The sequence below is a fragment of the Epinephelus lanceolatus genome, chromosome 22, assembly GCF_041903045.1.
Source record: "Epinephelus lanceolatus isolate andai-2023 chromosome 22, ASM4190304v1, whole genome shotgun sequence".
NCBI lineage: Eukaryota > Metazoa > Chordata > Actinopteri > Perciformes > Serranidae > Epinephelus > Epinephelus lanceolatus.
Window position 1 is genome coordinate 875252 of NC_135755.1, and position 25589 is coordinate 900840.

At 45.4% G+C, this 25589-nt stretch overlaps 1 protein-coding gene across 11 annotated transcripts; it reads right to left on the reverse strand.

Moving 5' to 3' along the window:
* Nucleotides 1-241: 241 nt before the first annotated feature.
* On the reverse strand, nucleotides 242-20644 carry LOC117246114 (mamu class II histocompatibility antigen, DR alpha chain-like). Of its 11 annotated transcripts, none has more exons than XM_078164531.1 (6): nucleotides 20557-20644; nucleotides 19947-20476; nucleotides 19814-19892; nucleotides 19428-19676; nucleotides 3622-3906; nucleotides 242-934 (listed from the first exon to the last, which is right to left on the reverse strand). In XM_078164531.1, exons 3-6 carry the CDS (start codon nucleotides 19875-19877, stop codon nucleotides 813-815), a joined length of 720 nt encoding a protein of 239 aa, XP_078020657.1. In that variant the 5' UTR covers nucleotides 19878-19892; nucleotides 19947-20476; nucleotides 20557-20644; the 3' UTR covers nucleotides 242-812. The 11 variants fall into 11 exon arrangements, with proteins under 11 accessions (XP_078020657.1, XP_078020656.1, XP_078020655.1 ...); XM_078164530.1 differs by having other exon boundaries at nucleotides 19814-19898; XM_078164529.1 differs by having other exon boundaries at nucleotides 20157-20476; nucleotides 20531-20601.
* Nucleotides 20645-25589: the final 4945 nt, after the last annotated feature.

Sequence of the window (25589 nt, forward strand, 5' to 3'; positions counted from 1 at the left end):
TGACACATTTAATTAGGGGAAGATTCTTGATTTACTTGGATTTAGACTGATAATTAATGTACACTCATTTGTAGCAGTTTGTTTTAATGCTGTTGATAACTGTCAAAATAATTTACCATGATTCAATGTGATTAAAACAAGGATACTAACTGAATTTAAGTCAGTCAGGTTCATTTAATGCTGTTCTCAATGATCTAACAAACGAAACAATGAACAACAGGACAAACGTCTGTCAAAGAGCTCTGACTTCATTACTTTATTAATGTTAATTCATACAATCATTCATTTACACATCAGAGTTTTCTGATGCATGTGTGACATAAAAGCTGTTTTTCACCCACAGATGTAGAAACAAGAACATTAAGAGATTATTTCATAGGTGAACCAAATCTGAATCATAAAACATATCATTGTACAGTTTGACAGTGTAAATCAATGAAAGCTCTGCAGAGAAAACAGAGGGAGAAGCTGCAGCAGTTAGTTAATCAAAGTATGTGACCACTCATTCAGTTTGATCAGTACTGATCAATATCCAGCAGAGAACACATGTTGAACACCAGAGGCCCGCTGCTATGAAGCACGTTCACTGAGTCGAGCTGAATGTGGCTGCACTGTCTCTGAAGCCTGACCAACACAATGCAGCCGACACACAGTTATCTGGACACTTGTCTGAGAAACACCACAACCAGGGATTCCAACACATGTTTCAGGTGTGATGTGATTCCAGGTGTGACTCAGGCAAGTGACACCATAACTCAGTAAACCTGATCCTCACAGAAAGCCCCTCTGGTGACATCATCAGCCCCGACCAATCAGCTGCACTCGTTCCCTTTGATGAGGAAGAAGGTTCCAGCAGCCACACCGAGCAGACCGACAGTCAGACCCACTCCACAGAAAACTGCAGGTCCAACACTGGGTGGAGTCTTCTCCACATCTGGAGACAGAAAAGACAGAGACATGAAGCTTCACCTCCACATCTGGAGACAGAAGACATCTGAAGACAGAAACATGTGGAGACAGAGACATCTGGAGAAAGAAAATACAGAGACATGAAGCTTCACTTCCACATCTGGAGACAGAAAATACAGAGACATGAAGCTTAACCTCCACATCTGGAGACACAAACATCTGGAGACAGAGACATCTGGAGACACAAACATCTGGAGACAGAGACATCTGGAGAAAGAAAATACAGAGACATGAAGCTTCACTTCCACATCTGGAGACAGAAAAGACAGACACATGAAACTTCACCTCCACATCTGGAGACAGAAACATCTGGAGAGAGAAAATACAGAAACATCTGGAGACAGAGAAACATCTGGAGACAGAAACATCTGGAGACAGAGACATCTGGAGACAGAAAACACAAACATCTGGAGACAGAAACATCTGGAGACAGACAAACATCTGGAGACAGAACATACAGAAACATCTGGAGACAGAAAAGACAGAAACATAAAGCTTCACCTCCACATCTGGAGACAGAAACATCTGGAGACAGAGAAACATCTGGAGACGGAACATACAGAAACATCTGGAGACATGAAGCTTCACCTCCACATCTGGAGACAGAGGACACAGAAACACATGGAGACAGAAAATACAGAAACATCTGGAGACAGAAGACAGAAACATCTGGAGACAGAAAACACAGAAACATCTGGAGACAGAAAATACAGAAACATCTGGAGACAGAAGACAGAAACATCTGGAGACAGAAGACACAGAAACATCTGGAGACAGAGGACACAGAAACATCTGGAGACAGAAAATACAGAAACATCTGGAGACAGAAGACAGAAACATCTGGAGACAGAAGACACAGAAACATCTGGAGACAGAGGACACAGAAATATCTGGAGACAGAGGACACAGAAACATCTGGAGACAGAAGACAGAAACATCTGGAGACAGAGGACACAAAAACATCTGGAGACAGAGGCCACAGAAACATCTGGAGACAGAAGACAGAAACATCTGGAGACAGAGGACACAGAAACATCTGGAGACAGAAAACACAAACATCTGGAGACAGAAAATACAGAAACATCTAGAGACAGAGCACACAGAAACATCTGGAGACAGAGGACACAGAAACATCTGGAGACAGAGCACACAGAAACATCTGGAGACAGAGCACACAGAAACATCTGGAGACAGAAAACACAGAAACATCTGGAGACAGAGGACACAGAAACATCTGGAGACAGAAGACACAGAAACATCTGGAGACAGAAAACACAAAAACATCTGGAGACAGCAGACAAACATCTGGAGACAGAAGACACAGAAACATCTGGAGACAGAAAACACAAAAACATCTGGAGACAGCAGACAAACATCTGGAGACAGAAGACACAGAAACATCTGGAGATAGAAAACAGAAACATCTGGAGACAGCAGACACAAATATCTGGAGACAGAAGACACAGAAACATCTGGAGACAGAGGACACAGAAACATTTGGAGACAGAGGACACAGAAACATCTGGAGACAGGAGACACAGAAACATCTGGAGACAGAGCATACAGAAACATCTGGAGACAGAGGACTCAGAAACATCTGGAGACAGAGGACACAAAAACATCTGGAGACAGAAGACACAGAAACATCTGGAGACAGAAGACACAGAAACATCTGGAGACAGGAGACACAAAAACATCTGGAGACAGAAGACACATAAACATCTGGAGACAGAAGACACAGAAACATCTGGAGACAGAAAACACAGAAACATCTGGAGACAGAAGACACAGAAACATCTGGAGACAGAGGACACAAAAATATCTGGAGACAGAAGACACGGAAACATCTGGAGACAGAGGACACAGAAACATCTGGAGACAGAAGACACAGAAACATCTGGAGACAGGAGACAGAGGACACAGAAACATCTGGAGACAGAAGACACAGAAACATCTGGAGACAGAAGACAGAAACATCTGGAGACAGAAGACAGAAACATCAGGAGACAGAGGACACAGAAACATCTGGAGACAAGACACAGAAACATCTGGAGACAGAAGACAGAAACATCTGGAGACAGAGGACACAGAAACATCTGGGGACAGAAGACACAGAAACATCAGGAGACAGAAGACACAGAAACATCAGGAGACAGAAGACAGAAACATCTGGAGACAGAGGACACAGAAACATCTGGAGACAGAAGACACAGAAACATCTGGAGACAGAAGACAGAAACATCTGGAGACAGAGGACACAGAAACATCTGGAGACAGAAGACACAGAAACATCTGGAGACAGAAGACACAGAAACGTGGAGACAGAGGACACAGAAACATCTGGAGACAGAGGACACAGAAACATCTGGAGACAGTCAACACAGAAACATCTGGAGACAGAGGACACAGAAACATTTAGAGACAGAGGACAGAAACATCTGGAGACAGTTGACACAGAAACATCTGGAGACAGAAGACACAGAAACATCTGGAGACAGAGGACACAGAAACATCTGGAGACAGAGGACACATAAACATCTGGAGACAGAGGACACAGAAACATCTGGAGACAGGAGAAACAGAAACATCTGGAGACAGAAGACACAGACACATCTGGAGACAGATGTGTTTGTATCAATAAAGTTGTCTCACCCCAGATTCTGGTCAGTGGTTGGTCCAGGGTCTGATGTCCCACTGAACAGCTGTAGATGTCTCCCAGCTGTGGGACGAACTCCAGTCTGGAGAACTGGTTGAAGGAACCGTCCTTGTTGGGGAAGGGAACGTTGACGCTGGTTCCTTCAGTGACGTTCTTGTTGTTCTTCGTCCAGTAGAACGTTACAGGAGCAGGATAGAAACCAGTCACATGACAGATGAGGATGTTGTTCTGTCCCAGCTCCACGTTGTCTCTGGAGTAGATCATGGGACTGGACGGAGGATCTGAACAGAGACACAGATCAGATTAATGTCTTGCATCAACTCTTGTTCCAGAGGACGGTAAAGTGAGAACAAGTATTATCAGTGAAAGTTAACTGTGGTATATCCAGACATTTATTTGGATAGTTAAAGGAATCAAGAAGGGTTGAAAGAACAGATCTACATCTTCTTATGAAGGGGTTGAATAATTTTGAGACTGCAGTAGCCATTAAAAGTAGCATTTTGTGTTGAATTTGGATCAAAACCCTTGTAATATTAGTTTGAACTACTTAAACAGTTCTTGTGTAATTTGTTTATTGCAAACAGCTGAGAAATTGTATATTTTGCCAATAAACCTAATATGCAATGGGGGTTGAATAAATTTGATTGCAACTGTAACTGTCTGGTATTGCAACTCTACTGTCCAGCAGAGGTTACAGCTAGACAGAATTGTCCACACTGCAGAGAAGATTATAGGCTGCAATCTACCCCCTATCTCAGATATCTATGAGGCCCGTATCCAACACAAGGGCATGAAAAACCTCCTGGACGAAACCCACCCCACCAACCCACTCCTAAATGTACTTCCATGAGGTAGAAGGCTGAGGGCCATTACAACTAAGACCTCATGCTTTTTGAACAGTACTTACAGTAATGTCATTAAGTTCCTTAACAGCTCTACGACCCTGCAGCAGTACCTTATGAAATTGGATAACTCCTCCACAGGATTTGAATAGCTTGAAGAACTTCTATTTATTTTTCTTCTTTTATATAGTATTTGTTTTTATCATGCTGTGATGTCACACACTTTTATACATTTTACATATATACAGATTGCACTTTACTAGAAATGCACAAGCCACTTTAGCCCCCTGGACTAACATCCAAGCTATTCATGTGAGTGGTATGACCTGTTCTCAGGACATGTGACCTTGTCTGTTCCTGCTGTCTTTGTATTTTGTTTGTTTGCTGTGACTGGCTTGTGGTTTGTCCTTCCATGTAGACTTGCGCAAGTTGTATGGCAATAAAGTATTTAATCTTGAATCTTGATCAGCCTGATCCTGTCTCATTCAGGAGGTGCTTCTCAAAGTCAAGGAAGGATCCTCAAACGGCCAAATTTGGAGGATGCTACGTCATAGACCCGCTGAAGGACTGTTCCAGTGTCAAGGATCCTTCTGAGTTTCACGAAGGACTGAGTCCTTCTCTCAGAGAAATTCCAAGGATGCATCTGTGGATCCTCCGCAGGTTTAAAATCCCCACAATGCTTTGCACACGATTTGCTGGAAGTGAGGGTGGGGCCTCTTCAATGAAACCTGTGCCAGTGGAGCTCAGCAGGATTTAGATTAATATGTCATTTATTTGGATTCATGTCTCCACCAGTTTTTATCAGACAGAAACCTTATCATTTACACTTTCCAATGTGTCCGCTGTCACATGATGAGAGAGCAGCGCAGCTCATCAGATTTGATCTCTTCATATTATTGTAGCGCAGTGTGTCTGTTGTGTTTACTTCATTACTCCACATACTCTTAAATATGATCCAGAAATATATTCTCCCTAAAGGTCATCTAAATCTGACAATACTGACACATATGTTTGAAACTGTCCAACAACATTAGAGAGTGATAATATGATCACAGTAACTGAAACCTTCTCAGTCTGCTGAGGGTTAATGATGATCACATGAGGACACTTGTTAGTCTGTTCCAATGTGTGTTCACTGAATGAGAGGGAGGACTCTTGCCTCTGCAGGATCCTTCCTTGAGAGGGTAAATCTTCAAATGTCTAGTTTTGTCTGACTAACGGTCCAAAACCCAAAGATATTCAGCTTGTCATTATGTTCAACAAAGAAAAACAAAAACTGCCATTTCATTTGTTTGTTAAGTCAAGTGACTGTGGTGTAGTTTGTTTACAGCCTGGTTGTGGCGGAGACGTTAAGTCATGTGACCGTGGTGCAGTTTGTTTACGGTCTGGTTGTGGCTGTGACGTTAAGTCGTGTGACCGTGGTGTAGTTTGTTTACAGCCTGGTTGTGGCGGTGACGTTAAGTCGTGTGACCGTGGTGTAGTTTGTTTACGGCCTAGTTGTGGCAGTGACATTAAGTCGTGTGACCGTGGTGTAGTTTGTTTACGGCCTGCTGTGTCAGTGACGTTAAGTCATGTGACCGTGGTGTAGTTTGTTTACGGCCTGGTTATGGCTGTGACATTAAGTCGTGTGACCGTGGTGTAGTTTGTTTACAGCCTGGTTGTGGCGGTGACGTTAAGTCGTGTGACCGTGGTGTAGTTTGTTTACGGCCTGCTGTGTCAGTGACGTTAAGTCATGTGACCGTGGTGTAGTTTGTTTACGGCCTGGTTGTGGCTGTGACGTTAAGTCGTGTGACCGTGGTGTAGTTTGTTTACAGCCTGGTTGTGGCGGTGACGTTAAGTCGTGTGACCGTGGTGTAGTTTGTTTACGGCCTGGTTGTGGCTGTGACATTAAGTCATGTGACCGTGGTGTAGTTTGTTTACAGCCTGTTGTGGCGGTGACGTTAAGTCATGTGACCGTGGTGTAGTTTGTTTACGGCCTGGTTATGGCTGTGACATTAAGTCGTGTGACCGTGGTGTAGTTTGTTTACAGCCTGGTTGTGGCGGTGACGTTAAGTCGTGTGACCGTGGTGTAGTTTGTTTACGGCCTGCTGTGTCAGTGACGTTAAGTCATGTGACCGTGGTGTAGTTTGTTTACGGCCTGGTTGTGGCTGTGACGTTAAGTCGTGTGACCGTGGTGTAGTTTGTTTACAGCCTGGTTGTGGCGGTGACGTTAAGTCGTGTGACCGTGGTGTAGTTTGTTTACGGCCTGGTTGTGGCTGTGACATTAAGTCGTGTGACCGTGGTGTAGTTTGTTTACAGCCTGTTGTGGCGGTGACGTTAAGTCATGTGACCGTGGTGTAGTTTGTTTACGGCCTGGTTGTGGCGGTGACGTTAAGTCATGTGACCGTGGTGTAGTTTGTTTACGGCCTGGTTGTGGCGGTGACGTTAAGTCATGTGACCGTGGTGTAGTTTGTTTACGGCCTGGTTGTGGCGGTGACGTTAAGTCATGTGACCGTGGTGTAGTTTGTTTACGGCCTGGTTGTGGCGGTGACTTTAAGTCATGTGACCGTGGTGTAGTTTGTTTACAGCCTGGTTGTGGCGGTGACGTTAAGTCATGTGACCGTGGTGTAGTTTGTTTACGGCCCGGGTGTGGCGGTGACGTTAAGTCGTGTGACCGTGGTGTAGTTTGTTTACGGCCCGGGTGTGGCGGTGACGTTAAGTCATGTGACCGTGGTGTAGTTTGTTTACGACCCGGGTGTGGCGGTGACGTTAAGTCGTGTGACCGTGGTGTAGTTTGTTTACAGCCTGGTTGTGGCGGTGACATTAAGTCGTGACCGTGGTGTAGTTTGTTTACAGCCTGGTTGTGACGTTAAGTCATGTGACCGTGGTGTAGTTTGTTTACAGCGTGGTTGTGGCGGTGACGTTAAGTCATGTGACCGTGGTGTAGTTTGTTTATAGCCTGGTTGTGGCGGTGACTTTAAGTCATGTGACCGTGGTGTAGTTTGATTACGGCCCGGGTGTGGCAGTGACGTTAAGTCATGTGACCGTGGTGTAGTTTGTTTACAGCCTGGTTGTGGCGGTGACGTTAAGTCATGTGACCGTGGTGTAGTTTGTTTACGGTCTGGTTGTGGCTGTGACGTTAAGTCGTGTGACCGTGGTGTAGTTTGTTTACAGCCTGGTTGTGGCGGTGACGTTAAGTCATGTGACCGTGGTGTAGTTTGTTTACGGTCTGGTTGTGGCTGTGACGTTAAGTCGTGTGACCGTGGTGTAGTTTGTTTACAGCCTGGTTGTGGCGGTGACGTTAAGTCATGTGACCATGGTGTAGTTTGTTTACGGCCTAGTTGTGGCGGTGACATTAAGTCGTGTGACCGTGGTGTAGTTTGTTTACAGCCTGCTGTGTCAGTGACGTTAAGTCATGTGACCGTGGTGTAGTTTGTTTACGGCCTGGTTGTGGCTGTGACATTAAGTCGTGTGACCGTGGTGTAGTTTGTTTACAGCCTGTTGTGGCGGTGACGTTAAGTCATGTGACCGTGGTGTAGTTTGTTTACGGCCTGGTTGTGGCGGTGACATTAAGTCATGTGACCGTGGTGTAGTTTGTTTACGGCCTGGTTGTGGCGGTGACGTTAAGTCATGTGACCGTGGTGTAGTTTGATTACGGCCTGGTTGTGGCGGTGACGTTAAGTCATGTGACCGTGGTGTAGTTTGTTTACAGCCTGGTTGTGGCGGTGACATTAAGTCGTGACCGTGGTGTAGTTTGTTTACGGCCCGGGTGTGGCGGTGTCGTTAAGTCATGTGACCGTGGTGTAGTTTGTTTACAGCCTGGTTGTGGCAGTGACATTAAGTAATGTGACCGTGGTGTAGTTTGTTTACAGCCTGGTTGTGGCGGTGACATTAAGTCGTGTGACCGTGGTGCAGTTTGTTTACGGCCTTGTTGTGGCAGGGACATTAAGTCATGTGACGGTGGTGTAGTTTGTTTACAGCCTGGTTGTGGCTGTGACGTTAAGTCATGTGACCGTGAAGTAGTTTCTTTACAGCCTGGTTGTGATGGTGACGTTAAGTCATGTGACCGTGGTGTAGTTTCTTTACAGCCTGGTTGTGACATTAAGTAATGTGACCGTGGTGTAGTTTCTTTACAGCCTGGTTGGGACGTTAAATCATGTGACCGTGGTGTAGTTTGTTTACAGCCTGATGTGGCGGTGACGTTAAGTAATGTGACCGTGGTGTAGTTTGTTTACAGCCTGTTGTGGCGGTGACGTTAAGTCATGTGACGGTGGTGTAGCTTGTTTACAGCCTGTTGTGGCGGTGACATTAAGTCATGTGAAGGTGGTGTAGTATGTTTACAACCTGTTGTGGCGGTGACGTTAAGTCATGTGACCGTGGTGTAGTTTGTTTACAGCCTGGTTGTGGCGGTGACGTTAAGTCATGTGACCGTGGTGTAGTTTGTTTACAGCCTGTTGTGGCGGTGACGTTAAGTCATGTGACCGTGGTGTAGTTTGTTTACAGCCTGTTGTGGCGGTGACGTTAAGTCATGTGAAGGTGGTGTAGTTTGTTTACAACCTGGTTGTGGCGGTTACGTTAAGTCATGTGACCATGGTGTAGTTTGTTTACAGCCTGGTTGTGGCTGTGACATTAAGTAATGTGACGGTGGTGTAGTTTGTTTACAGCCTGGTTGTGGCGGTGACGTTAAGTCATGTGAAGGTGGTGTAGTTTGTTTACAACCTGTTGTGGCGGTGACGTTAAGTCATGTGACCGTGGTGTAGTTTCTTTACAGCCTGGTTGTGACATTAAGTAATGTGACCGTGGTGTAGTTTCTTTACAGCCTGGTTGGGACGTTAAGTCATGTGACCGTGGTGTAGTTTGTTTACAGCCTGATGTGGCGGTGACGTTAAGTAATGTGACCGTGGTGTAGTTTGTTTACAGCCTGGTTGTGGCGGTGACGTTAAGTCATGTGACCGTGGTGTAGTTTGTTTACAGCCTGTTGTGGCGGTGACGTTAAGTCATGTGACCGTGGTGTAGTTTGTTTACAGCCTGTTGTGGCGGTGACGTTAAGTCATGTGAAGGTGGTGTAGTTTGTTTACAACCTGGTTGTGGCGGTTACGTTAAGTCATGTGACCGTGGTGTAGTTTGTTTACAGCCTGGTTGTGGCTGTGACATTAAGTAATGTGACGGTGGTGTAGTTTGTTTACAGCCTGGTTGTGGCGGTGACGTTAAGTCATGTAACCGTGGTGTAGTTTGTTTACAGCCTGGTTGTGGCGGTGACGTTAAGTCATGTGACCGTGGTGTAGTTTGTTTACAGCCTGGTTGTGGCAGTGACATTAAGTAATGTGACCGTGGTGTAGTTTGTTTACAGCCTGGTTGTGGCTGTGACGTTAAGTCATGTGACAGTGGTGCAGTTTGTTTACAGCCTGGTTGTGGCGGTGACTTTAAGTCATGTGACCGTGTTGTAGTTTGTTTACAGCCTGGTTGTGGCAGTGACATTAAGTAATGTGACCGTGGTGTAGTTTGTTTACAGCCTGGTTGTGGCGGTGACATTAAGTCGTGTGACCGTGGAGTAGTTTCTTTACAGCCTGGTTGTGACGGTGACGTTAAGTCATGTGACCGTGGTGTAGTTTCTTTACAGCCTGGTTGTGACATTAAGTAATGTGAACGTGGTGTAGTTTCTTTACAGTCTGGTTGGGACGTTAAGTCATGTGACCGTGGTGTAGTTTGTTTACAGCCTGATATGGCGGTGACGTTAAGTAATGTGACCGTGGTGTAGTTTGTTTACAGCCTGTTGTGGCGGTGACGTTAAGTCATGTGACGGTGGTGTAGCTTGTTTACAGCCTGTTGTGGCGGTGACGTTAAGTCATGTGAAGGTGGTGTAGTTTGTTTACAACCTGTTGTGGCGGTGACGTTAAGTCATGTGACCGTGGTGTAGTTTGTTTACAGCCTGGTTGTGGCGGTGACGTTAAGTCATGTGACCGTGGTGTAGTTTGTTTACAGCCTGTTGTGGCGGTGACGTTAAGTCATGTGACGGTGGTGTAGTTTGTTTACAGCCTGTTGTGGCGGTGACGTTAAGTCATGTGAAGGTGGTGTAGTTTGTTTACAACCTGGTTGTGGCGGTTACGTTAAGTCATGTGACCGTGGTGTAGTTTGTTTACAGCCTGGTTGTGGCTGTGACATTAAGTAATGTGACGGTGGTGTAGTTTGTTTACAGCCTGGTTGTGGCGGTGACGTTAAGTCATGTCACCGTGGTGTAGTTTGTTTACAGCCTGGTTGCGGCGGTGACGTTAAGTCATGTGACCGTGGTGTAGTTTGTTTACAGCCTGGTTGTGGCAGTGACATTAAGTAATGTGACCGTGGTGTAGTTTGTTTACAGCCTGGTTGTGGCTGTGACATTAAGTCATGTGACCGTGGTGCAGTTTGTTTACAGCCTGGTTGTGGCGGTGACGTTAAGTCATGTGACGGTGGTGTAGTTTGTTTACAGCCTGTTGTGGCGGTGACGTTAAGTCATGTGAAGGTGGTGTAGTTTGTTTACAACCTGGTTGTGGCGGTTACGTTAAGTCATGTGACCGTGGTGTAGTTTGTTTACAGCCTGGTTGTGGCTGTGACATTAAGTAATGTGACGGTGGTGTAGTTTGTTTACAGCCTGGTTGTGGCGGTGACGTTAAGTCATGTGACCATGGTGTAGTTTGTTTACAGCCTGGTTGTGGCGGTTACGTTAAGTCATGTGACCGTGGTGTAGTTTGTTTACAGCCTGGTTGTGGCGGTGACGTTAAGTCATGTAACCGTGGTGTAGTTTGTTTACAGCCTGGTTGTGGCGGTGACGTTAAGTCATGTGACCATGGTGTAGTTTGTTTACAGCCTGGTTGTGGCAGTGACATTAAGTAATGTGACCGTGGTGTAGTTTGTTTACAGCCTGGTTGTGGCTGTGACGTTAAGTCATGTGACCGTGGTGCAGTTTGTTTACAGCCTGGTTGTGGCGGTGACGTTAAGTCATGTGACCGTGTTGTAGTTTGTTTACAGCCTGGTTGTGGCAGTGACATTAAGTAATGTGACCGTGGTGTAGTTTGTTTACAGCCTGGTTGTGGCGGTGACGTTAAGTCGTGTGACCGTGGTGCAGTTTGTTTACGGCCTTGTTGTGGCAGGGACATTAAGTAATGTGACTGTGGTGTAGTTTCTTTACAGCCTGGTTGGGACGTTAAGTCATGTGACCGTGGTGTAGTTTGTTTACAGCCTGATGTGGCGGTGACGTTAAGTAATGTGGCCGTGGTGTAGTTTGTTTACAGCCTGTTGTGGCGGTGACGTTAAGTCATGTGACGGTGGTGTAGCTTGTTTACAGCTTGTTGTGGCGGTGACATTAAGTCATGTGACCGTGGTGTAGTTTGTTTACAGCCTGGTTGTGGCGGTGACGTTAAGTCATGTGAAGGTGGTGTAGTTTGTTTACAACCTGTTGTGGCGGTGACGTTAAGTCATGTGACCGTGGTGTAGTTTGTTTACAGCCTGTTGTGGCGGTGACGTTAAGTCATGTGACCGTGGTGTAGTTTGTTTACAGCCTGTTGTGGCGGTGACGTTAAGTCATGTGACGGTGGTGTAGTTTGTTTACAGCCTGTTGTGGCGGTGACGTTAAGTCATGTGAAGGTGGTGTAGTTTGTTTACAACCTGTTGTGGCGGTTACGTTAAGTCATGTAACCGTGGTGTAGTTTGTTTACAGCCTGGTTGTGGTGGTGACGTTAAGTCATGTGACCGTGGTGTAGTTTGTTTACAGCCTGGTTGTGGCAGTGACATTAAGTAATGTGACCGTGGTGTAGTTTGTTTACAGCCTGGTTGTGGCTGTGACGTTAAGTCATGTGACCGTGGTGCAGTTTGTTTACGGCCTTGTTGTGGCAGGGACATTAAGTCATGGGACCGTGGTGTAGTTTGTTTACAGCCTGGTAGTGGCTATGACGTTAAGTCATGTGACCGTGGTGTAGTTTGTTTACAGCCTGGTTGTGACGGTGACGTTAAGTCATGTGACCGTGGTGTAGTTTGTTCACAGCCTGGTTGTGGCTGTGACGTTAAGTCATGTGACCGTGGTGTAGTTTGTTTACAGCCTGGTTGTGACATTAAGTAATGTGACCGTGGTGTAGTTTGTTTACAGGCTGGTTGTGACTGTAACGTTAAGTCATGTGACCGTGGTGTAGTTTGTTTACAGGCTGGTTTTGACGGTAACGTTAAGTCATGTGACCGTGGTGTAGTTTGTTCACAGGCTGGTTGTGGCTGTGCCGTTAGGTCATGTGACCGTGGTGTAGTTTGTTTACCGCCTGGATGTGACATTAAGTAATGTGACCGTGGTGTAGTTTGTTTACGGCCTGGTTGTGGCTGTGACGTTAAGTCATCTGATCGTGGTGCAGTTTGTTTATGGCCTGGTTGTGGCGGTGACATTAAGTCGTGTGAACGTGGTGTAGTTTGTTTACAGCCTGGTTGTGGCGGTGACGTTAAGTCATCTGATCGTGGTGCAGTTTGTTTATGGCCTGGTTGTGGCGGTGACATTAAGTCGTGTGAACGTGGTGTAGTTTGTTTACAGCCTGGTTGTGGTTGTGACGTTAAGTCATGTGACCGTGGTGTAGTTTGTTTACGGCCTGGTTGTGGTGTTGACATTAAGTCATGTGACCGTGGTGAAGTTTGTTTACGGCCTGGTTGTGGTGTTGACATTAAGTCATGTGCCCGTGGTGTAGTTTGTTTACGGCCTGGTTGTGGCTGTGATGTTAAGTCATGTGACCGTGGTGTAGTTTGTTTACAGCCTGGTTGTGACGGTGACGTTAAGTAATGTGACCGTCGTGTAGTTTGTTTACAGCCTGGTTGTGACATTAGGTAATGTGACCGTGGTGTAGTTTGTTTACGGCCTGGTTGTGGCGGTGACGTTAAGTCATGTGAAGGTGGTGTAGTTTGTTGACAGCCTGGTCGTGGCGGTGACGTTAAGTCATGTGACCGTGGTGTAGTCTGTTTACGGCCTGGTTGTGGTGGTGATGTTAAGTCATGTGACCGTGGTGTAGTCTGTTTACGGTCTGGTTGTGGCGGTGACGTTAAGTCATGTGAAGGTGGTGTAGTTTGTTCACGGCCTGGTTGTGGCGGTGACGTTAAGTCATGTGACCGTGGTGTAGTTTGTTTACGGCCTGGTTGTGGCGGTGACGTTAAGTCATGTGAAGGTGGTGTAGTTTGTTCACGGCCTGGTTGTGGCGGTGACGTTAAGTCATGTGACCGTGGTGTAGTTTGTTTACGGCCTGGTTGTGGCGGTGATGTTAAGTCATGTGACCGTGGTGTAGTTTGTTTACGGCCTGGTTGTGGCGGTGACGTTAAGTCATGTGACCGTGGTGTAGTTTGTTTACAGCTTGTTGTGGTGCTGATAAGCTCTGCCACCATGGGTTCTTTTGTCAGTATTTTCACACACAAACACAATTGTTGAATTCATGATCACCTCGCACCCTCTCATCTGTGTTCTGTGCCGGGGCTGAACTGCCCCACACACACACACACACACACACACACACACACACACACACAATGTGAACAGCTGAGCAGCTGAGGTGGAAACAAAGTGGAGATAACTAAAAAATGATTTGAGCTGATGGCAGCTACACTCGTTACTGTGAGTGACATTAACTCTTACAGAGGAAGACACCAATAACAACATGCAAACATGTAGACAGTGATGTTCAATATGCTCCGCCCACTGTCGCTCATCCACCGTCACTAACGTGATGTCTTACAGAAGGACAGCACGCTAGTTTGACTAACCGCTAACTGTAACTGATGACCTAACAAGGAGGACAGAGGACAAGAGGACAGGAGGACAGAGGACAGGAGAACAGGAGGACAGAGAACAGAGGACAGGAGAACAGGAGGACAGAGGACAGGAGAACAGGAGGACAGAGGACAGAGAACAGGAGGACAGAGAACAAGAGGACAGAGGATAGGAGAACAGGAGGACAGAGGACAGAGGACAGGAGAACAGGAGGACAGAGAACAGGAGGACAGAGGACAGAGGACAGGAGGACAGAGGACAGGAGGACAGAGGACAGGAGGACAGGAGACAGGAGGACAGAGGACAGGAGAACAGGAGAACAGAGGACAGGAGGACAGGAGGACAGGAGGACAGAGGACAGGAGAACAGGAGGACAGAGGACAGGAGGACAGAGGACAGGAGAACAGGAGGACAGAGGACAGGAGGACAGAGGACAGGAGGACAGGAGGACAGAGGACAGGAGAACAGGAGAACAGAGGACAGGAGGACAGGAGACAGGAGGACAGAGGACAGGAGGACAAGAGGACAGAGGACAGGCTGCTCTGGAAACATTTAGTTATATTCAAAATATTCAGTTATCCTGGACAGAGGACAGGAGGACAGAGGACAGGAGGACAGAGGACAGAGGACAGGAGGACAGAGGACAGAGGACAGAATATTATTCATAAAGTAATGTTGCTGTAGTTAAAATGACTGTGGCTGCTCTGGAAACATTTAGTTATATTCAAAATATTCAGTTATCCTGGACAGAGGACAGGAGGACAGAGGACAGGACGACAGAGGACAGAGGACAGGAGGACAGAGGACAGAATATTATTCATAAAGTAATGTTGTTGTAGTTAAAATGACTGTGGCTGCTCTGGAAACATTTAGTTATATTCAAAATATTCAGTTATCCTGGACAGAGGACAGAGGACAGAGGACAGGAGGACAGAGGACAGGACGACAGAGGACAGAGGACAGGAGGACAGAGGACAGAATATTATTCATAAAGTAATGTTGTTGTAGTTAAAATGACTGTGGCTGCTCTGGAAACATTTAGTTATATTCAAAATATTCAGTTATCCTGGACAGAGGACAGGAGGACAGAGGACAGGACGACAGAGGACAGAGGACAGGAGGACAAAGGACAGAATATTATTCATAAAGTAACGTTGCTGTAGTTAAAATGACTGTGGCTGCTCTGGAAACATTTAGTTATATTCAAAATATTCAGTTATCCTGGACAGAGGACAGGAGGACAGAGGACAGAGGACAGGAGGACAGAGGACAGAGGACAGAATATTATTCATAAAGTAACGTTGCTGTAGTTAAAATGACTGTGGCTGCTCTGGAAACATTTAGTTATATTCAAAATATTCAGTTATCCTGGACAGAGGACAGGAGGACAGAGGACAGGACGACAGAGGACAGAGGACAGGAGGACAGAGGACAGAATATTATTCATAAAGTAATGTTGTTGTAGTTAAAATGACTGTGGCTGCTCTGGAAACATTTAGTTATATTCAAAATATTCAGTTATCCTGGACAGAGGACAGGAGGACAGAGGACAGGACGACAGAGGACAGAGGACAGGAGGACAAAGGACAGAATATTATTCATAAAGTAACGTTGCTGTAGTTAAAATGACTGTGGCTGCTCTGGAAACATTTAGTTATATTCAAAATATTCAGTTATCCTGGACAGAGGACAGGAGGACAGAGGACAGGAGGACAGAGGACAGAATATTATTCATATAGTAACGTTGCTGTAGTTAAAATGACTGTGGCTGCTCTGGAAACATTTAGTTATATTCAAAATATTCAGTTATCCTGGACAGAGGACAGGAGGACAGAGGACAGGAGGACAGAGGACAGAGGACAGGAGGACAGAGGACAGAGGACAGAATATTATTCATAAAGTAACGTTGCTGTAGTTAAAATGACTGTGGCTGCTCTGGAAACATTTAGTTATATTCAAAATATTCAGTTATCCTGGACAGAGGACAGGAGGACAGAGGACAGGACGACAGAGGACAGAGGACAGGAGGACAGAGGACAGAATATTATTCATAAAGTAATGTTGTTGTAGTTAAAATGACTGTGGCTGCTCTGGAAACATTTAGTTATATTCAAAATATTCAGTTATCCTGGACAGAGGACAGGAGGACAGAGGACAGGAGGACAGAGGACGGAGGACAGGAGGACAGAGGACAGGAGGAGAGAGTATTATTCATAAAGTAATGTTGCTGTAGTTAAAATGACTGTGGCTGCTCTGGAAACATTTAGTTATATTCAAAATATTAAGTTATCCTGGACAGAGGACAGGAGGACAGAGGACAAGAGAACAGAGGACAGAGGACGGAGGACAGGAGGACAGAGGACAGGACGACAGAGGACAGGACGACAGAGGACAGAGGACAGGAGGACAGAGGACGGAGGACAGGAGGACAGAGGACAGGACGACAGAGGACAGGACGACAGAGGACAGGAGGACGGAGGACAGGAGGACAGAGGACAGGACGACAGAGGACAGGACGACAGAGGACAGAGGACAGGAGGACAGAGGACAAGAGGACAGAGGACGGAGGACAGGAGGACAGGACGACAGAGGACAGGACGACAGAGGACAGAGGACAGGAGGACAGGAGGACAGAGGACAGGACGACAGAGGACAGGACGACAGAGGACAGGAGGACGGAGGACAGAGGACAGGACGACAGAGGACAGGACGACAGAGGACAGGACAACAGAGGACAGGAGGACAGAGGACAGAATATTATTCATATAGTAACGTTGCTGTAGTTAAAATGACTGTGGCTGCTCTGGAAACATTTAGTTATATTCAAAATATTCAGTTATCCTGGACAGAGGACAGGAGGACAGGAGGACAGAGGACAGGAGCACAGAGGACAGAGGACAGAGGACAGGGGGACAGAGGACAGAATATTATTCATATAGTAACGTTGCTGTAGTTAAAATGACTGTGGCTGCTCTGGAAACATTTAGTTATATTCAAAATATTAAGTTATCCTGGACAGAAGACAGAGGACAGAGGACAGAGGACAGGGGGACAGAGACAGGAGGACAGAATATTATTCATATAGTAACGTTGCTGTAGTTAAAATGACTGTGGCTGCTCTGGAAACATTTAGTTATATTCAAAATATTCAGTTATCCTGGACAGAGGACAGAGGACAGGACAGGAGGATAGATGACAGGAGGACAGGAGGACAGAGGACAGGAGTTAGAGGACAGAGGACAAGAGGACAGGAGGACAGAGGACAGGACAGGAGGATAGATGACAGGAGGACAGGAGGACAGGAGGACAGAGGAAAGGAGGACAGGAGGACAGGAAGACAGGGGACGGGAGGACAGAGGACAGAGGACGGGAGGACAGAGGACAGGAGGACAGGAAGACAGGGGACGGGAGGACAGAGGACAGGGGATGGGAGGACAGAGGACAGGAGGACAGAGGACGGGAGGACAGAGGACAGGAGGACAGAGGACGGGAGGACCGAGGACAGAGAATAGAGAACAGGCTGCTCTGGAAACATTTACATTCAATATATTCATTTCTCCTGTTCTGACTTTTTTCTTTTGAAATCAATATATTTTATAAAAAACAATTCTTAACAGATAAAATCAACCAATGAGGAGCACTGATTAAATCCTACGTTAGACGAGGGAACCATGGCAACACCGTCTCCAGGGTCGGACTATAAACACCGTCTCCAGGGTCGGACTACAAACGCCGTCTCCAGGGTTGGACTATAAACGCCGTCTCCAGGGTCGGACTATAAACGCCGTCTCCAGGGTCGGACTATAAACGCCGTCTCCAGGGTCGGACTATAAACGCCGTCTCTAGGGTCGGACTATAAACGCCGTCTCTAGGGTCGGAGAGACGGACTATAAACGCCGTCTCCAGGGTCGGACTATAAACGCCGTCTCCAGGGTCGGACTATAAACGCCGTCTCTAGGGTCGGACTATAAACACCGTCTCCAGGGTCGGACTATAAACACCGTTTCTAGGGTCGGACTATAAACACCGTCTCCAGGGTCGGACTATAAACACCGTCTCTAGGATCGGACTATAAACACCGTCTCCAGGGTCGGACGGACTATAAACACTGTCTCTAGGGTCGGACTATAAACACCGTCTCTAGGGTCGGACGGACTATAAACACCGTCTCCAGGGTCGGACTATAAACACCGTCTCCAGGGTCGGACAGACTATAAACACCGTCTCTAGGGTCGGACTATAAACACCGTCTCTAGGGTCGGACTATAAACACCGTCTCTAGGGTCGGACTATAAACACCGTCACTAGGGTCGGACTATAAACACCGTCTCCAGGGTCGGACTATAAACACCGTCTCTAGGGTCGGACTATAAACACCATCTCCAAGGTCGGACTATAAACACCGTCTCTAGGGTCGGACTATAAACACCGTCTCTAGGGTCAGACTATAAACACCGTCTCTAGGGTCGGACTATAAACACCGTCTCTAGGGTCGGACTATAAACACCGTCTCTAGGGTCGGACTATAAACACCGTCTCTAGGGTCGGACTATAAACACCGTCTCCAGGGTCGGACTATAAACACCGTCTCCAGGGTCGGACTATAAACACCGTCTCTAGAGTCAGACTATAAACACCGTCTCTAGGGTCGGACTATAAACACCGTCTCTAGGGTCGGACTATAAACACCGTCTCCAGGGTCGGACTATAAACACCGTCTCTAGGGTCGGACTATAAACACCGTCTCTAGGGTCAGACTATAAACACCGTCTCTAGGGTCGGACTATAAACACCGTCTCTAGGGTCGGACTATAAACACCGTCTCTAGGGTCGGACTATAAACACTGTCTCCAGGGTCGGACTATAAACACCGTCTCCAGGGTCGGACTATAAACACCGTCTCTAGAGTCAGACTATAAACACCGTCTCTAGGGTCGGACTATAAACACCGTCTCTAGGGTCGGACTATAAACACCGTCTCCAGGGTCGGACTATAAACACCGTCTCCAGGGTCGGACTATAAACACCGTCTCTAGGGTCGGACTATAAACACCGTCTCTAGGGTCGGACTATAAACACTGTCTCCAGGGTCGGACTATAAACACCGTCTCTAGCAGACTCTATCTGGAGCCAGTTTATTACAACCAGTCTGACGTGCAGTGAGTTTGACTTTAGTTTAAAGAGCTGAGGACAAAGTGTGAGATGTGTTTGTCTTTACCGAATTCCAGTGGGATGTCCTTTATTGCTTTGAGTCCCACTTTCAGGTTCTGTCTGCAGATCTGTTGATTAGCCTCAGCAGTCTCATAAGTTCCTTCCACATAGGTCATGTGATCAATGAAGCTGGGCTGAGGCTCCACCCCCTTCTTGTTGATGAAGTCTGCGTACCACATCTCCTCACCATCCAGAGCGTACATCTCCTCTCCATCAGAGTCTGAACAGCCAGTGATAGCAATGTCCTCATGTAGACCTGAAAACAGAGACACAGGGTTCACACTGACTGTTTGTTTGTTTGTTTGTTTGTTGTTGAGTCAGTAAACAAACAGTGTGTTTCCTGTGTTTGAACCTTCAGAGGTTTAAATGTGAAACTAAAGAACAGAAACTTACCGTCAGCTGAGACACAGAGGACACAGGAGAGGACCAGGACCACCATCATCTTCATCATCTTCATCAGCTCTCTGTAGACCTGAACCTGTCTGAGTCTCTCTGTAGACCTGAACCTGTTTGACTCTCTGTAGACCTGAACCTGTCTGAGTCTCTGTAGACCTGAACCTGTTTGACTCTCTGTAGACCTGAACCTGTCTGAGTCTCTGTAGACCTGAACCTCTCTGAGTCTCTGTAGACCTGAACCTGAGTCTCTGTAGACCTGAACCTGTCTGAGTCTCTCTGTAGACCTGAACCTGTCTGAGTCTCTCTGTAGACCTGAACCTGTCTGACACTCTCTGTAGACCTGAACCTGTCTGAGTCTCTGTAGACCTGGACCTGTCTGAGTCTCTGTAGACCTGAACCTGTCTGAGTCTCTGTAGACCTGAACCTGTCTGAGTCTCTCTGTAGACCTGAACCTCTCTGAGTCTCTGTAGACCTGAACCTCTCTGAGTCTCTGTAGACCTGAAGCTGTCTGAGTCTCTGTAGACCTGGACCCGTCTGAGTCTCTCTGTAGACCTGAACCTGTCTGAGTCTCTGTAGACCTGGACCCGTCTGAGTCTCTGTAGACCTGGACCTGTCTGAGTCTCTCTGTAGACCTGAACCTGTCTGAGTCTCTCTGTAGACCTGGACCTGTCTGAGTCTCTCTGTAGACCTGAACCTGTCTGAGTCTCTGTAGACCTGGACCTGTCTGAGTCTCTGTAGACCTGGACCTGTCTGAGTCTCTCTGTAGACCTGGACCTGTCTGAGTCTCTGTAGACCTGGACCTGTCTGAGTCTGTGTCTCACTCTGAGGACGACTGACAGAAACTCCAGCAGCAGCTGAACTCTAAAACACTGAACAGCCAATCAGAGTGCAGAGATCATGTGACATCATCAGTGTCCAGGTAGAGACAGGCTGCTGCTGACACAGACTTTAACACACAGACGATACGATCAATAATCAATACTGTATTTATGGAGTCTTTTCAGAATAAAGTGTTTTGTTGGATGGTCACATTTTAAGGTTTGTTTAATGTTGAGTTTTTCAAAATAAAAGTCTTTAATTCAGGTGGTTGCTGTGGAGATAAAAAATGTTGCCACAGTTTCATCGTCTCCATTTTAGATCTGACTGGTCGATAAGATCGTTAGAATGAATGAAGATCATTTAAATAAAGATGTGTGATCATTAACAGGAGGTGAAATCAATAAGAGTTGTAGTTTAAATGTACTTCCTGTTGGAGAGTTGGTGACGTGCTGTCACAGAGTCTGATGTGGTCCAGGACTCCTCCACATGTCTCAGTGTCTCTGAGGGGTTCAGGGTGGACACACACATGTTGTTTCCTACATGGAGAACCAAACACTGTTGGACGGTCCACTGTGAAGAGACAAAGGTCCCTCTGAGCAACACTTAGCTACAAACTGTTAGCTTAGCATCAACATGTGGAGCAGGTTCCACTCACATCTGGACCAGAGCTCCTCTTTAAAGTCCACATCAGGAACAGAGGGTCCGTCTGTAGAGTTCCACCTGTCACATCAAACCACCGTCTGAACCTCTTCAGTCTAATGACCTCGCTGGTCCACCACAGTAGCTCTGGTTCTTGGACCAGGTCTGTTCAGGACTCTCAGAACCTCGGTGCTGGTTCATGAGCCGGCTGTTTTTACACCAACTGTTTGGGTTCTAAGCCATTTTATTTTAGGTCAGAATGCTCCGCACGGTTTAATATCAGGTGTGTCAGCTGTAATCTCATTGATTCTCTCTTTACGTATCAAAGTAGATCTGTCTCTTTAAATGTTGGAAACATCAAGACATTTAAATAACGATGAACACAAAGACTCTCCGTCCACATGACAGGATGTGTTTAATGACCGCCGCCGTCTGCACCACTGCCTCTCTTTAAAGGAACATTAGTACGACCTCCTCCACCCTCGCCCTGTTGTTGGGTCAAACTTTTGACTCTCCAGTGCCATCTATTGGCTGTATCTATGACATCATAAAGGACACATGGAATGACCACAGACACAGTTAACTCACAGTTAGCACACAGTTAACTCACAGTTAGCACACAGTTAGCTCACAGTTAACTCACAGTTAGCACACAGTTAACTCACAGTTAGCTCACAGTTAGCACACAGTTAACTCACAGTTAGCACGCAGTTAGCTCACAGTTAGCACACAGTTAGCTCACAGTTAGCACACAGTTAGCACACAGTTAGCTCACAGCTAGCACACAGTTAACTCACAGTTAGCTCACAGTTAGCACACAGTTAGCACACAGTTAACTCACAGTTAGCTCACAGTTAGCACACAGTTAGCACACAGTTAACTCACAGTTAGCTCACAGTTAGCTCACAGTTAGCACACAGTTAGTACACAGTTAACTCACAGTTAGCTCACAGTTAGCTCACAGTTAGCATACAGTTAACTCAGTTAGCTTGCAGTTAGCACACAGTTAGCTCACAGTTAACTCACAGTTAGCTCACAGTTAGCACACAGTTAGCACACAGTTAGCTCACAGTTAACTCACAGTTAACTCACAGTTAGCATACAGTTAACTCAGTTAGCTTGCAGTTAGCACACAGTTAGCACACAGTTAGCATACAGTTAACTCAGTTAACTTGCAGTTAGCACACAGTTAGCTCACAGTTAGCATACAGTTAACTCAGTTAGCTTGCAGGTAGCTTGCAGTTAGCACACAGTTAGCACACAGTTGGCAAAGGACTTCACACAACATTTACAACTTAGATTCATTTAATGAAAAATAATTTTGGTTGTTTTGGTGGGCGGAGCCTCACAGCCTGAAGGAATGTAAATAATGGAGGAGTGGGAACATGAACGGAGTCGATGAACGAGTGAATTATGGAGACTCGAACTGAGCTAACGATGTGTAGCATCTTCATGTTGACAACAGTTTAAACCTTTAACTTCAACTTTAGGCGGTGGGCCGAAGGTCGCTATCTGCTTTTGTTTTTGAAATGATCGATCCTCAGCGATAGAGTAGCTGCTTTGTTAACATTAACTTAATATATTTTTTCTGAACAAGTTTCCGTTTGTTGGCAGTCTCAATTCGATCATATTTTTATGAAAACTAAACTTATGTTTGATAAACTAATCAGGCAAACGCTATGGCGTCCTATACCGCAAACCAATCAACAACAAGTTCCAGTGTCACCTGACTTGAAGTGTGCCAATGATATTCGCCCAAATAGGAAGTAAACACGACTCAGAGGAGTTGACTGGAATTGACCAGAGTTAACCGTAAAAAGTATGTAGTCTGTGTCTTTATTCATGGTCTTTATGCTATCTAACCGACAATATTCACCTGGACATTTTCTGCATATCTTCCGTGAGAAGCTGAAGACATTTCTAACGTTAACTTAGTTGAAGTGTTTTGAACAGTTATTCACGTTGTGTATTAGCTCATTAGCCACCGATGTGTTGTTAGCATTCATCACTAGCAAAGTGAACGGACTTTTAGCCGCAGTACAGCTAACTCAGCTTACTAATGAGGCTGCAGTTCATAGTTTCCGGTGAGGAGAACCTGAGGAATAAACGGACTGTGCTGTGAGTAACCCAGCTAACGCTCAGAGTATCCTGACTGCACTGCTCGGGCCCCGCTGTCATGGACGACATCGACGGGCCGTCTTCATCTTCGCCACTGACTGAATGAATGACTGAAAGGCTGTTACACATCGTCTGGACACATGTGTGACATCTTGATCCTCGCCTGCTGGTTCGAGAGACCATGGAGTTGACAGGAAATCAGACCCAAACTATCTAACTATCAAACTATGTGATGACTATGGTATTAGTACTTTTACTGAACAAAAGGATCTGAATACGTCACCACTGTATGATATATGAATAACAAAAGGATCTGAATACGTCACCACTGTATGGTATATGAATAACAAAAGGATCTGAATACGTCACCACTGTATGGTATATGAATAACAAAAGGATCTGAATACTTCACCACTGTATGATATATGAATAACAAAAGGATCTGAATACTTCACCACTGTATGATATATGAATATTTATGATATGAAAATTGAAATTGAATGTACTGTCCAAAGTCAAAACCACAATGTTGTACAAACCAATCTGCTGTATTGCCCTCTCTTTACTCTTGCGAGCTCTCTCAATGTTTCTTCTGTTGGCATATTGCATATAACATTCTCGGTGGTAGCCAACATTAGCTGGCACACAAAGACATTTTCCTTTAACTCATATTTTTCTACAGCTATTGCTGCAACTTGGCTTTCTTTAGTATCAAAACTGACCCACTCCAGAGAACTTCTTACAAATGCTGCCCAACTTTCGGCTGAAAACTGTATGATATTAGGAGTTGTGCTGCATGCAGCACTCCATATTTTCCAGGATGCATCCTTAGCTGCAGATGTGCTAGCTAAGGTAAACACGTGTTTGGGTTGATGCAAATGAGATGACATTTAAAAAAAAATCAAATCAAGTGGAGAAAACGACTCAGACTCATCACTTGTTGTATATTGTAGTTTATTAGGTCATTCATTAGACTCTAGAAGCTTATAAACTAGTCAGTTTAGGGTCTATTATTAAGAAATATATACATATATATTAAAATTACTCTTTTGTATAGTATTAGAACAATATGAGAAGCAGATGTAACATATGCCTCTTGCATGTTACATTAAATACATCAGCTGAGCTTTAAATGGTCACTATGTCTAATAGCAAAATCTTCTAATATAGAATATAATTTTGCCAGTAATTTTACCTTTATTTAGTAGTTGTAAGGTGTACATATTTATGTTATTTTCATATTTTTATGCTGTTATCTTATATTTCAAATTTAATACGTGGCTACACAGTATCCAAGGTAACGATGCAGCTATAAAGCCCATCACTGGGGGAACAAGTCAGACCGGGCTTGTATCCCCCACGTGAGTGTGTGACTGTTAAATGGAAACCTGTAAATATTAATGTATAGCTGATCTGAGAGGGACTTTATTACTAATTATAACTATATTGACATTCAGAGTGATTATCAATGTGTACTGGTTCATCTGTATCAATAGTGTCTTTTATGTAATTTGTAATATAGTAAGTCTTTGACATAGCTGTCAAGTCTCCCGTTTTGGCCAGGAAACTACCATATTTTACCCCTCTTTCCCGCCGTCCTCCCGTGTTAGTATTTTCCCGTAAATCTCCCGTATTATAATAACATAATAACCCTGTATTATAACGTAGGAATGTTCACAGCATTTCAATGTCAACAAAGGTAGGCCTATCAGATTCTGATCACCTAATTGTAGTTAGTAAGTGGTTGACAAGTGGTTATTTTAGATTTCCTGTACACCTGTCTTAAAATGTAAGGGATACTGGAGCTTGGTTGGGGTGGTGGGACGGCTCGTGGCAGGCGCCGGAAAATTTCCCTTATTTTCAGATCCAAAACTTGACAGGTATGATCTTTGATCCTGGTCAAAGTTAGACTGTTGACCATGTAATTTGTTATTTAATGGTTATTAAGCTTCGTCATGTTGACATCATTTATTGGTATTGTAAGTTTCCTTTGATTATGATTTTATTTATATTAAATAGTTTAACTGAGACCGGGCTTGTATCCCCCAGACCCCGAAGTGCTTGTAAGCAATAAACAGTCATCACTGAATCGACATCAGAGTGTCTGTGTGTCTTTGTCGGAGTCAACTGACGTTACTAACTGTTAGCCGTTAGTCCACCATCATTATCACAACACAACGCAGAGACTGTAGGCTGT

Coding starts and splice junctions, on each gene's coding strand:
- LOC117246114 (XM_078164531.1), bottom strand. CDS start 19,877: ATGAAGATGATGAAGATGATGGTGGTCCTGGTCCTCTCCTGTGTCCTC. Junction 19,677..19,813: donor CCTCTGTGTCTCAGCTGACG/GTAAGTTTCTGT, acceptor CTCTGTTTTCAG/GTCTACATGAGGACATTGCT. Junction 935..3,621: donor ACCACTGACCAGAATCTGGG/GTGAGACAACTT, acceptor TTCTGTCTCCAG/ATGTGGAGAAGACTCCACCC.